Source organism: Eptesicus fuscus, chromosome 14, assembly GCF_027574615.1.
Source record: "Eptesicus fuscus isolate TK198812 chromosome 14, DD_ASM_mEF_20220401, whole genome shotgun sequence".
Taxonomy (NCBI): Eukaryota; Metazoa; Chordata; class Mammalia; order Chiroptera; family Vespertilionidae; genus Eptesicus; species Eptesicus fuscus.
The window spans coordinates 72,040,640-72,053,646 of NC_072486.1; the positions used below are offsets into that span (position 1 = coordinate 72,040,640).

Genomic DNA, 13,007 nt, shown 5'->3' on the forward strand with positions numbered 1-13,007 from the left:
TATTTCTCGTGGAGGTTGGATGCAGAAAAGTGGGTCTGGGCTGCTTTCACCTAGAGTTGTTTGTATTAATTACTTGCTCTCTGAACATGTAAATAATTTCTTCTTCCCCACTCTTTTGATCCACTCTCTCCCCTTCCTTTCTTGACTGAATTTTTCCTTTAGTGCGTCTACACTCTCTAGGTGGGAAAGCGTTGTTTGTTTTTTAAAAATATATTTTCTTGATGTTTTATAGAGAGGAAGGGAGAGGGATAGAGAGCTAGAGACATCGATCAGCTGCCTCCTGCACACCCCCTACTGGGGATGTGCCCGCAACCAAGGTACATGCCCTTGACCGGAATCGAACCTGGGACATTTCAGTCCGCAGGCCGACGCTCTATCCACTGAGCCAAACCGGTTTCGGCAGGGAAAGCGTTTTGATGCTCTTAAATTTCTGAACCTACAACGAGATCTCAGATCACGTGAAATTTAAAGGGAGAAGTTCTCCTGGCTCGTTCGTGAGCTCCCATTTGTCTTGAGTGCATGGGTGGTACTCCTTAGAGATAATATCCTGGCCAACAGCAGTCCCTCTCCAAGGGTACGCATGTTTGGCAGTGGGTTTGGAGCGGGGTGGGAGCTGGGTGAGGGGGGGAAGGTGAAGGGGACGGGTGTGAAAGCATAGTCATACCTTGGCATACAAATCCCAACTCTGCTCCAGCTACAAGTGGGGCAATCCTTAAAGCCCAAGAACCTCTTCAAACAAGTCCCCTGTCAGCCCCACTTGCACCGGGAGACACGCAGGTTTCCTATCTCTCATAGCCACGGGGCTGCAGAGAGGGATGAGGGGCGCAGCACCAGCTACGCGCCTGCGCCTAGGAGCCCCAGGCCCGGGCTGGGGCACGTCCCGCCTTCCCGCGTAGCCCAGTGCGCAGGCGTAGGCGCAGGCGCAGGGGGCGGGTCGCACGCGGAGCTGTGCGGGAGGGAGGGCCCGGCGGCCATGGCGGCAGGCAAGGCGGCGAGCGTGTTCCGTGGCTTCCCGGTGGCTGGTGGAGGCGAGAGTAGCGAGAGCGAGGATGACGGCTGGGAAATTGGGTATCGCGACCGGGCATCTCAGGTATCAGAGGAGGCTTTTTCTTCACTGTGCCTACGTCTGCCTCCCCTGGCCCTCGAAGACCCGGCCTCCCCCTGAAACCTCTTCCTTCCTCCCCTGTTTTCACTTCCTCCTTTGTTTTTCCAGTGGAAATACAGGCTTTGGGACTTGAGACAAACCCGCAACGCGTTCGTCCGGTTTCCTTACTGTGCTTTTCGTCCACTGCGCTTCTTTAGGTTGTCCATGTGGTAGCTCGTCACGTGGGCTTGGGCCCGCCATTACCTGGTCGCCTTTAGAGGTCATTTGAGACATGAATTCTTGACAAACTTCGTCTGTCGCCCACCACCACCATCCCGCCCCCCACCCCTCCAAAACCATTTACCTGTTGCAGTGGAAATGAAAATATGTATAACTACTTTCTTTTTTTTTAACTGTCTGCTTTTTTAGAAATTAAAAGGACCGGTTCCCACGGAAGACAAGAATGAAACATTTAAGAAAGCATTGACCACAGGAGATATTTCATTGGTCCAAGAGCTCCTAAATTCTGGTGAGAAATAAGGGATAGATTCAACCCAACACAATTGTCTTAAGTTCACAACTGTTTCTGATTTTAAAAGGTTCGAGTTGCTTTTCTAAGGGAATCACAGCGAATGTGAGTGGATCAAGTGTCCTAGATACCTTTCTTGACTCTGCGTTCTCTTTGCCTTTTCTTCCTCTAATTTGGAATGCCTCCCTATTACCTTCCATTAGTTCTTCCGCTTCAAGAGGCTTATTCTGACCAATCCTAGCCAACTAATATTGTGTTTTGCTTTTTTTCAGCGTTTTCTTGATCTATTAATATGTTTCTCAAGAGTTGATTTTAGTTATGACATCTCAGTTATGGTCTTGTCCTGTGCCGGGTGTGTGTGTGTGTGTGTGTGTGTGTGTGTGTGTGTGTGTAAGATGAGGCCTGGTGTAGGAATCAGGATATTTGGGTATCTGTTCCAGCTGTATTGACTAGTCAGTGTGGTTCCTTGGAAAAGTCATTTAAACTTCCAGAGCATCAATTTCTTTATGGAAAGCATCATAATTCTGGCCTGGGTCCCATGACATTTTTTTTCCCTGTTGATCAGATATTATTTTTAAGAATTACCTTGACATAGAAATTTGAGTTGTTGATTATAACGATTGAAATTACCCAAATGAATAACAGGCATTTACCATTGGAGTGGAGATGTGGGGGTGGGTGGAGGGATTGAGCAAAAAAGAAAAGAGAGAGAACTCATGGACATAGACAACAGTGTGATGATTGAGGGGGGAGGGATGGAGAAGGTGGACAATGCATAGAGGGGGTAAATGGTGATGGAAAATAACGTTCATACACAAAATAGTTAAATAATATTGTATATAGAAAAATGTTTGTCTTCTATGCTAGAGATGCCTTGTGGTTTAGTGCAGTAGTCGGCGAACTCATTAGTCAACAGAGCCGTAGTTTGCCGACCACTGGTTTAGTGGAAAGCAAGTCATTTTGGAAACAGTACAGTTCTGGGTTTGAGTACTAGCCCTGCCATGGATGGCTCTGTAATTTTGACCAAGTTACCAAACCTTCCTAAGCTTCAATTCCCCCTGCCCCCCTTCAATGGGCTACATTGTATCAAAGATATTTGGGGGGGAGGGAGGTTAAAATGAAGTAATACATTAGTAAAGTTCTTAGAACAATAAGCATCATGTAAATATTAGCTGTTATAACAAAAAAGTTTATGTGAATTTGTGGACAATGGAACTTGAGTTGTAAGTGAAGAATGAAATTGGATGAAATTCAGATAATTAAACGAGACCTAATACCTAACATAAACACATGCAAAGAATGCACATAGTGTTGGATGTGATGTAGTAGGCAGAAATTTGTTTTAGAAAAGAGAGTTTGCCTTAGGAGTAGTGGGACTAGGTACAATGAAGTGATGGAGGCTCCCGAAGGATGAGAACTTGAAAAGATCCTGCTGGTAAAGTAGGAATTTAGTAAACGTTTTAAAATCGTTTAATTACAGAAAATTTTAAAGTTTGTTTAAAACAGCAAATAATAATATATAATTATAAATAGAAAGGTTTATTTCATCCCACTGCCTCTGAAGTCTCACTTTCACTGGTAATTCCGTTTTAGCATTTCCTTGTTTCCTTCTAGATGTTATTACTTAACACTTCTTAAAATATTTTTATTTTTTGCCTTTCAAAGTCATTCTTGACTTTGATAGATATTTTCTGCATCAGTTGAAAAGTTTAATAAAATTAAAGCTTCTGTTGAGTCAGCCACTTTTAACAGTTCAAAGACGTCTCAGTTTTTGTTACTCTGCCATGTACTACTTTCAGTTCTCTTTAAATTATTAAATATTTCAGACATTCAGAAAGGTATGAAGATGTCTCTCCTTCCCCCTGGAGATTATCACTCTCCTATCGTTGGTATTTATCTTTCCTATGCAAATCTTTAGACTTTTACTCTGTATGTATATATCCCAAATCAATATAGTGTTATTTTGAATGTTTTTGAGTTAGAAATATATTGTGTCAATCTTCTTAAACTTACTGATTTTACACTATGCTGGGTAGAGCATAATAGATGGTTTTTTGAATATTAGAGGTAATTATTATTAAGCTTTAGAGGTGATGATTATTAAGAATTTTTATACTAACATGCCACATTTGCTTTTTATTCACACTGTTTCCTTTTTATATGTGCACTCAAGTTTGGGCAGTAATATCAATAAGGAAACAATAATGAGAAAAAATAATGTTTTCTCTGATCTTATTTATAGGCTTTCAATTGCAGCCATTTAAAGAAGAAAGTTTGTTAGGTTGAGCCAACAGTATATGTTTGTACTAAGAAGGTTTTATGGTGTTTTTTTTCCTTCAATTTCTTTTTAAAAAAATAAATCTTTATTGTTCAGATTATTACAATTGTTCCTCTTTTTTCCCCCCATAGCTCCCCTCCACCCAGTTCCCACCCTACCCTCTGCCCTTACCCCCCCACTGTCCTCATCCATAGGTGTACGATTTTGTCCAGGCTCTTCCCGCACCCCCCACACCCCTTCCCCCCCAAGAATTGTCAGTCCACTCCCTTTCTATACCCCTGATTCTATTATATTCACCAGTTTATTCTGTTCATCAGGTTTTTAATTCACTTGATTTTTAGATTCACTTGTTGATAGATATGTATTTGTTGTTCATAATTTTTATCTTTACCTTCTTCTTCCTCTTCTTAAAGAATACCTTTTAGCATTTCATATAATACTGGTTTGGTGGTGATGAACTCCGTTAGCTTTTTCTTATCTGTGAAGCTCGTTATCTGACCTTCAATTCTGAATGAAAGCTTTGCTGGGTAGAGTAATCTTGGTTGTAGGTTCTTGCTATTCATCATTTTGAATGTTTCTTGCCACTCCTGTCTGGCCTGCATAGTTTCTGTTGAGAAATCAGCTGACAATCATATGGGTGCTCCCTTGTAGGTAAACTGTTTTTCTCTTGCTGCTTTTAAGATTCTCTCTTTGTCTTTTGCTCTCTTTTTTTTTTTTTAATATATTTTATTGACTTTTCACAGAGAGAAAGGGAGAGGGATAGAGAGCTAGAAACATCGATGAGAGAGATACATCGACCAGCTGCCTCCTGCACACCCCCCACCGGGGATGTGCCCACAACCAATGTACATGCCCTTGACCGGAATCGAACCTGGGACCTTTCACTCCGCAGGCCGATGCTCTATCCACTGAGCCAAACCGGTTTCGGCTGTCTTTTGCTCTTGACATTTTAATTATGATGTGTCTTGGTGTGGTCCTCTTTGGATTCCTTTTGTTTGGGGTTCTCTTTGCTTCCTGGACTTGTAAGTCTATTTCTTTCACCAGGTGGGGGAAGTTTTCTGCCATTATTTCTTCAAATAGGTTTTCAGTATCTTGCTCTCTCTCTCCTTCTGGCACCCCCATAATTCGGATGTTGGTACTCTTAAAGTTGTCCCAGAGGCTCCTTACACTATCTTCATATTTTTGGATTCTTTTTTCTTTTTTCTTTTCTGGTTGGGTGTTTTTTGCTTCTTTGTATTTCAAATCTTTGACTTGATTCTTGCGATCCTCTAGTCTGCTGTTAGATCTCTGTATATTATTTTTTATTTCAGTCAGTGTATGCTTAAATTCTAGTTGGTCCTTTTTCATATCCTTGAGGGTCTGGCTAAATTTATCGTTCTTTTCTAGAAAATTCTTGAAAAACCTTATAACCGTGGCTTTTGAACTCTATATCCAGTTGTTTGCTTTCCTCCATTTCTTTCATTTGTGACCTGTTTCTTTGTCTCCTCATTTTCACTGCTTCCCTGAGTTGATAGAGTGGTTTTGTGTGCTAGGTGTCCTATAGGGCCCAGTGGCTCAGCCTCCCCAGTTACCTGATGTGGACACTCTTGGTGCACCCCTTTGTGGGCTGTGTGCACAGTCTTGTTGTAGTTAAGCCTTGATTGTTGTTGTTATCACTGGGAGGAATTGACCTCCAGGCCAATTGGCTGTGAGGATCAGCTGTGTCTATGGTGGGAGAACTTCTGTGCTAGAGACATCCTTGTGAGACAAGACTTGCAAAAGCCTCTGTGCTCAGCTTGGATGGAGCGGAGTCTCAGTGCAGAGCAGACAGCAATGGCTTCCCGTCAGCCCTGCCCTAATAGGCCCCTGGGTCTCAGTGTCCCATGGTAATCACTGCAAGCACCTCTGAGAGAAAGCCGCTCTTGAGTTTCGCCCACTGTCAGTCCATTTTCTCCCCCGAATGAGTCTGGGTCCCCAGAGTCTTGCCCAGAACTGGAGTTCAGAGCCATCGGGAGCTTTTTTCTCCCTCCCGATTGAAAAAGCCAGCTGTGTACTCAGTTGCCAGCCCTCTCTGCCCGCGTGCCTCCATACCTCTGCCTTCTGCAGCTCCTCTGAGTCTCAGTGTGCTTTCCTCTTCCCTTCTAGTTGTAGAATTTCCACTTAGCCAGCCTTCCTGTGGTCTGGATTATGTCCGTTTTGTCTTTCAGTTGTATTTTTGAAATTGTTGTGTGAGGCATTAGTTTAGGTATTTACTTATGCTGCCATCTTGGTTTCTCCTATGTTGTTTTCTCTCATTAATTACTGTGTACCTTATATCAGTTGGAGTTAACACATTCAGGAGTAATCTTTCAGTAACTTAGTGTGGATATGATCTCCCTCTTTTTGGATAGACCCCTTTATAGCCACAGACTATAAAACTATAAATAAAAGGTGTTAAAGGCAACTTTTATTCTATTTTCTATCTTTTCTTAATATTAACAAATATTTCTTAGGTTGAAGTGAGAGAGAGATTGCCAATTAAATCTTGATCTTTTTATTGAAAAGGCTTTACATACATTGAATAGGCTTTGTCCACTGCCTCATTGTATTCTTGCTCTCGTATCACATCTTCCCCAGTCATGGATAGAAACCTTTTTATATGATCACATCAGTCAGTGCTGTTGGATTAAAGCAGATGACTTCAAGGATTTTTACCATTAGTGACTTGAGAATTTTAAGGTCAGCTGGCTCAGCTGGCTCTTGTTTTTGCTAAACAAGTTATTAACTGTCTTTTCCTGTCCCATTGTCATTAATAGCTTTAAAACTTCATCCTAGTCCTATGGCCTTAGGTCTCATCTATGCCTCTTCTTATTCTAGCACATGGCTTGTCATTCATTTGTCCAAGGCAGACCCTGATGGTCATTTTGACTAGTTCTTTTCTATCACTTATCCTTTTCAAAGTAATTTTAAATTCTGATGATCCTGCCTTTAAAATGTTCTTTAGTTTTCCATTCTCTTTCTCCCCACTACCTTTGCTGTGACTTTTACATGGGCTTCTAGTCTGATAACTGGTCTCCCTGCCTCCTGTTCCACTCTCAACAGTGGTACCTTTGTTTTCTTTATAATACAAATATAATGGTGTCCATTCTTGGATCACAAAGTGCAGTCAACATTTCTTAATAGAGCTTTCATATTCTAACCCTAATCTATCTTTTTAGCTTCATGTTTGGCCAGTCACCCATAGATAAATTTTGTGTTAGGAAGGAAATTAAGGGATCTTAAGAATATACATGGTGTTCACTACCAAAGAAATGTATAAAAAATATTCTAATTTTTAAAAAATTTGCCCCTGTGAAACCTTTCCAACTCCCCTAGAGAGAAAATGGTAGCATGTAAAACCTGTTATAACATAATAGTTTTATATAATACATTGCTGGGGCTGACCAGCAGCCCCGGAACGATGGATGTACAGATTACTCAGACATAGTTTGACTGTGAAAGAGAGGGCTAAGGGGCCCTTGGCTCTAGTGGCCAGGACAGCCTCTATTACCTGCATCGCTAGGCTTTTATTGGAATTTTTATCTTTAGATATAATCAGTAGGGTGAGTAATCTTGGGAGGACACATGTGTTTACATTGTCTTCTAGGCAAGGCATCCAGGGATTAAGATTAAGGATTCCAGTAATGGTGGTGGAGTTTTTTAAAAGCTTATTTTTATTTTGACAGGCATTAGTGTAGATTCTAGCTTTCAGTATGGATGGACTCCCCTTATGTATGCTGCTAGTGTTTCCAATGTAGAGCTGGTTCGGGTCCTTTTGGACAGAGGCGCTAATGCAAGCTTTGATAAAGGTAAGATGTTTTGAATATTTAATGTGAAAATTTACTTTGTATATTCTCTGTTTATACACCTCATTATATTGTGTTTAGGTGTGGTAATGTACAGTTTCCATGTTCTGTTTTTTATGTATTCACTTTAAATCTTTTTCCTTGAAAAAAAAAATAAGGGTAAGGTGTTTGAGATTATGTAACTGATTATGTTTACTGTGATTTTCTTTTTTTTTAAAAAATATATTTTATTGATTTTTTTACAGAGAGGAAGGGAAAAGGATAGAGAGTTAGAAACATCGATGAGAGAGAAACATCGATGAGCTGCCTCCTGCACACTCCCCACTGGGTATGTGCCCGCAACCAAGGTACATGCCCTTGACCGCAATCGAACCTGGGACCCTTGAGTCTGTAGGCCGACACTCTATCCACTGAGCCAAACCGGTTAGGGCAAACTGTGATTTTCTTGATGCAAGTGAAAAAAAATTAAAGCAGTTAAAACTCTTTTTATAGTTATATTGGGTGAATAACATATAGAATAAAAATTAGAAACCATAGATATTTTTAAAGCTCTCCAAAAAGGTATATTCCATTTATTTTATTTTTTATAACTAGTTGTGTTATTATGTATCTTTAGCTCTTATGCAAAAGGGTTTGGGTTATTTTTATAAAGTAAAAATGCATTGAAAGAAAACATCAAAGCATTCATAATTTTGTGGAAAATTACTTGAAAATCAGTCCTTGGAATTTAAAACTTAACTCTGAATTATATTAAAGTTGTTTCAAAGATAGTTTATTAAATCCATATTATTCTATCTTTTTTATTAAATAAATTTCTACTCAGCTCTTCTTTGAGTGCTCTTGAAAAATAGGAGTATATGCAAGTTCAGTTTAATTATTATATTGAATTACTGATCACTTGTTTTTAACATGCTTCACATGGACAACTAAATTCATTTCATAATTCAGGTATAGGTTTTATTTTAGAATTAACTTTCACATTAAGTTTGTACCTACATTAGATATTTGTAAAACCATTTATATTTTGTTTTCTCATTTATATATTTTATATAAATTCCCATCTTAACAGTTTTATGTTTAATCAACTGCTGTGATGAGTTTTTCTGTTGTGTCATTTTAAAATATCACCCAATGAAAGCTAAATTTAGGAATGAGATTTTTGAAGTGTATAAAATATTCTCAAAAAATAATAGTTTTCTTTCTCTGCTGTTGTAATCAGAGGAATACCTTACAGTTAGAAAGCATTTTATATTTTTTCATAGAATGTATACATAAATTCTTTTATGTAGTCAACAACAGCATCATTAGGTAAAGAGGGCAGATATGAGCTTCCTATCTACAAATTAGGTCTACTGAGATAGTAAGGTATCACTCTAGTCACAGTTTATTTTATATATATATATATATATATATATATATATATATATATATACATATATATACATATATATATATATATATATATATATATATATATATTAGAATATATATCTTTATACGCAGTCAGTATGGAACCACTAATGTAAACCATGACTGCCTTGACCTATTTTGAATTTTTCTATTTTATTTAAGAAATATTTTTGTTTTTTCAATCTACCCTGATCTCTGCTGATGCCATAGAACCTAGGGGAAGAAGAGTTTTAGTAAATAGGGTGAGCACAGAGACATCAAGTAGAAAAGGACTGAGAAGATCATTTTCAGTAGGATGGTTTAGGTATAAACCAGGTCAGTGAGTTGTCAAATGAACGAGAAGTAAAGAAGTGAAATCAGAGAATAAGCAATCATTGTTTTTCAACCATGATTACAACAAGGAAAACTTTAACCAACCAAAAAGTGTTCAACTCTGGGCAGTATCTCTACATCTACTCCATGCTCTTCCCTACTTTCCTAGTCTCTTGAAGAAATAATAGGGAAAGGAAATTAAGAAATGAATTACAGATATAATTTTGAGGTAATCCATCTCTAATCTCATTTTTTGATGAAGGAAGACATAAACTTGTCTACTAAGAGAAAGGGATTTGGAAGTAGGTTGTAGAATTATAAGAGTGCAGTACTTTTTATTATCTTTTGAATAGTAAAGGAAGTCAATTAGATATACCTGTTGATGTGGTTCTCATTTTTCTATTCAATATAGATAAGCAAACTATTTTGATAACCGCATGTTCTGCTCGTGGCTCAGAGGAACAAATCTTGAAGTGTGTAGAACTGCTACTTTCAAGAAACGCTGACCCAAATGTTGCTTGTAGGTAAGAGCCTTACTATCTGTTCAGAAGTGATGGATACTTTGATTATCAGACTTAAAAATGATTTTTTAAATCCTCACCCAAGGGTATGTTTATTGATTTTCAAGAGAGGGTGGGAGAGAGGGAGAAAGAGAGAAAGATCAATGTGAGAAATATTGATTGGTTGCCTCCCATTCAAGCCTCCACTGGAGATCAAACCCACAACCTAGGTATGTGTTCTGACCGGGAATCGAACCCGCGCCCTTTTGGTGTATGGGATTATGCTCCAACCAACTAGCCATGTCTGATAGCATTTTTTATTTTTTAAAAATTATAAGCAGTGTGTATTTACTTGGCCATATAATTGATGAATGAAAATATCAGATGATTTATATAAGATGATCAAAGGAAGGGCGCATATCATGAAGGTAATCTTTTAGCTTTTAATTTTTAGAACAATATCCTAAGAATTTGAAATGAAAAGGAAAGGAGGACAGTAAACTATTATTTCCTGTGAATCATATACTCAAAAGAATATGATTGAGCCATAATAGTAAGCCTCTTAACTTAGTGTTCTCTCTAACATTTAAATCCACTAAACAATTTTATACAAATGCTAAGATATATATCCAAAATAATACATCCAAATGTTTTCATTTTCCTAAGAGTTTTCAATGAATTATGTTATATATATATATGTAATTGCCTAAATGCGTACAAAACAAATAGTAAGATGTTCTTGCATCTTTTGAAATTCAGTAATTTTTAAAACATGAACCAGGTTGCTTAAAATTTCTGTCATTGACTTCTTTCTTCTCTGGCTCCATTTTCCTGTTAAATCTCTTTCTGATTTATTAAATCTTCAAAATGAAGAGAGTGGGAAGTAATCTCAATAGAAGTATGTCTAGCAAGAATAAAATAATTATTCATCATTCATTAATTCAAATAATAATGATCTAGTGCCTAATATGTAGAAATAACTAGGTTGACTTTAGGAGTTTTTTCCTAATTTAGTTCAGGTTCTACACCTGGACAGCAGCTTTGGAAGGTACTGTCCAACTTTAGATAATCCCTAGGTCCTTTATGAGATCCAAAGATTTTGATTTAGTAAAGTGGTTCTGAAGCAAGACCTATTTTGTCTCCCAGTGGACATTTGGCAATGTCTGGAGACACTTATGTCTGGAGAGAATCTTCTATCCACTACCTCCTGCTTGCACCCTACTGGGGATCGAGCCTGCAACCCAGTCCTGTGCCCTTACCAAGAATGAAACCATGAACACTTGGTTCATGGGTCCATGCTCAACTACTGAGCCACACGGACTGGATCCTCCCTTTACTTTTCAATCTGTGTGTCTTTTGATCTGAAGTGGCTCTCTTGTAGGCAACATATGCAATGTAGTTGTTTTGTCAGCCATTCAGCTACCCCATGCCTTTTGATTGGAGCATTTAATCCATTTACATTTAAAGTAATTGTTGATATATAGTTATTGCCATTTATTATTCATATTTATTATTGTTTTTCCTTCTTAATGAAGTCCCTTTAACATTTCTTGTAATACCAGTTTGTTGTTGAACTCCTTCAACTTTTTCTTGACTGGGAAGCTCTTTATCTTTGATTCTAAATGATAGCCTTATGGTTAGAGTAATCTTGATTATAGGTCCTTTCTTTTCATCACTTTGAATATTTCTTACTAGTCCTTTCTGGCCTGCAAAATTTCTGTTGAGAATTTAGCTTACAGTCTTATGGGATCTCCCTTGTAAGTAACTACCTGCTTTTGTCTTGCTGGTTTTAAGATTCTCTCTTTGTCTTTAACATTTGGCATTTAAAGTATGTGTCTTGGTATTGGCCTCCTTGGGATCATCTTGTTAAGGACTCTTTATACTTCTTAGACTTGTATGTCTATTTCCTTCACCGTTTAGGGAAGTTTTCTGTTATCATTTCTTCAAATATTTTTCAGTCCCTTGCTCTCTTCTCTGATAACTTTGTGATATGAATGTTGTTATGCTTGACATTGTCCCAGTTTCCTCAGACCATCCTAATTTTTTTATTCTTCTTGTGTGTGTTTCTTTTTTTTTTCTTTTTGCTATTCCAAGTGGCTGTTTTTCGCTACCTTGTATTCCATATTGCTAATTTGATCCTCTGCTTCATCTAATCTACTATTGATTCCATGTAATGTGTTCATTTCCACTTTTGTAATCTTCATTTATGAGGGTTCCTTTTTATGTTTTCTTTTTTTTCTCATTTTTTAATTTTTTATTGATTAAGGTATTACATGTGTACATATCTTCCCATTGTCCCTCCCACCCCACTCCCATACATGCCCTCACCCCCCAGTGTCTTGCGTCTATTGGTTATGCTTATATGCATGCATACAAGTCGTTCTGTTGATCTCTTATCTTCCCCACCCCTCCCCAACCTTCCCGCTGTAATTTGACAATCTGTTTGATGCTTTACTGCCTCTGTATCTATCTTTTTGTTCATCAGTTTATAATGTTCTTTATTATCCATAAATGAGTGAGATCATGTGGTATTTTTCTTTCATTGACTGGCTTATTTCACTTAGCATAAATGCTCTCCATTTCCATTCAGGCTGCTGCAAATGGTAAGAATTCCTTCTTTTTTATAGCAGCATAGTATTCCATTGTGTAGATGTACCATAGTTTTCTATCCAGTCATCTGCTGACGGGCATTTAGGCTGTTTCCAAATCTTAGCTAATGTAAATTGTGCTGCTATGAACATAGGGGTACATATATCCTTTCTGATTGGTGTTTCTAGTTTCTTAGGATATAATCCTAGAAGTGGGATCACTGGGTCAAATGGAGTTCCATTTTTAATTTTTTGAGGAAACTCCATACTGTTCTCCACAGTGGCTGCACCAGTCTGCATTCCCATCAGCAGTGCACGAGGGTTCCTTTTTCTCCGCATCCTCGCCAGCACTTGTCATTCATTGATTTGTTGATGATTGCCATTCTGACAGGTGTGAGATGGTACTGCATTGTCATTTTAATTTGCATCTCTCAGATAATTAGTGACTTTGAGCATGTTTTCATATGTCTCTTGGCCTTCCTTCTGTCTTCTTTTGAAAAGTA

General features: G+C 38.2%; 1 protein-coding gene across 1 annotated transcript in view; it reads left to right on the forward strand.

Moving 5' to 3' along the window:
• Nucleotides 1-973: 973 nt before the first annotated feature.
• The window catches only part of ASZ1 (ankyrin repeat, SAM and basic leucine zipper domain containing 1), an 83,256-nt gene continuing 71,222 nt past the window's right edge, over nt 974-13,007 (forward strand). The window contains exons 1-4 of the mRNA XM_054726106.1: nt 974-1,090; nt 1,514-1,613; nt 7,575-7,697; nt 9,829-9,940. Coding sequence (XP_054582081.1) covers nt 974-1,090; nt 1,514-1,613; nt 7,575-7,697; nt 9,829-9,940 — 452 coding nt within the window. The remainder of the gene's footprint in view (nt 1,091-1,513; nt 1,614-7,574; nt 7,698-9,828; nt 9,941-13,007) is intronic.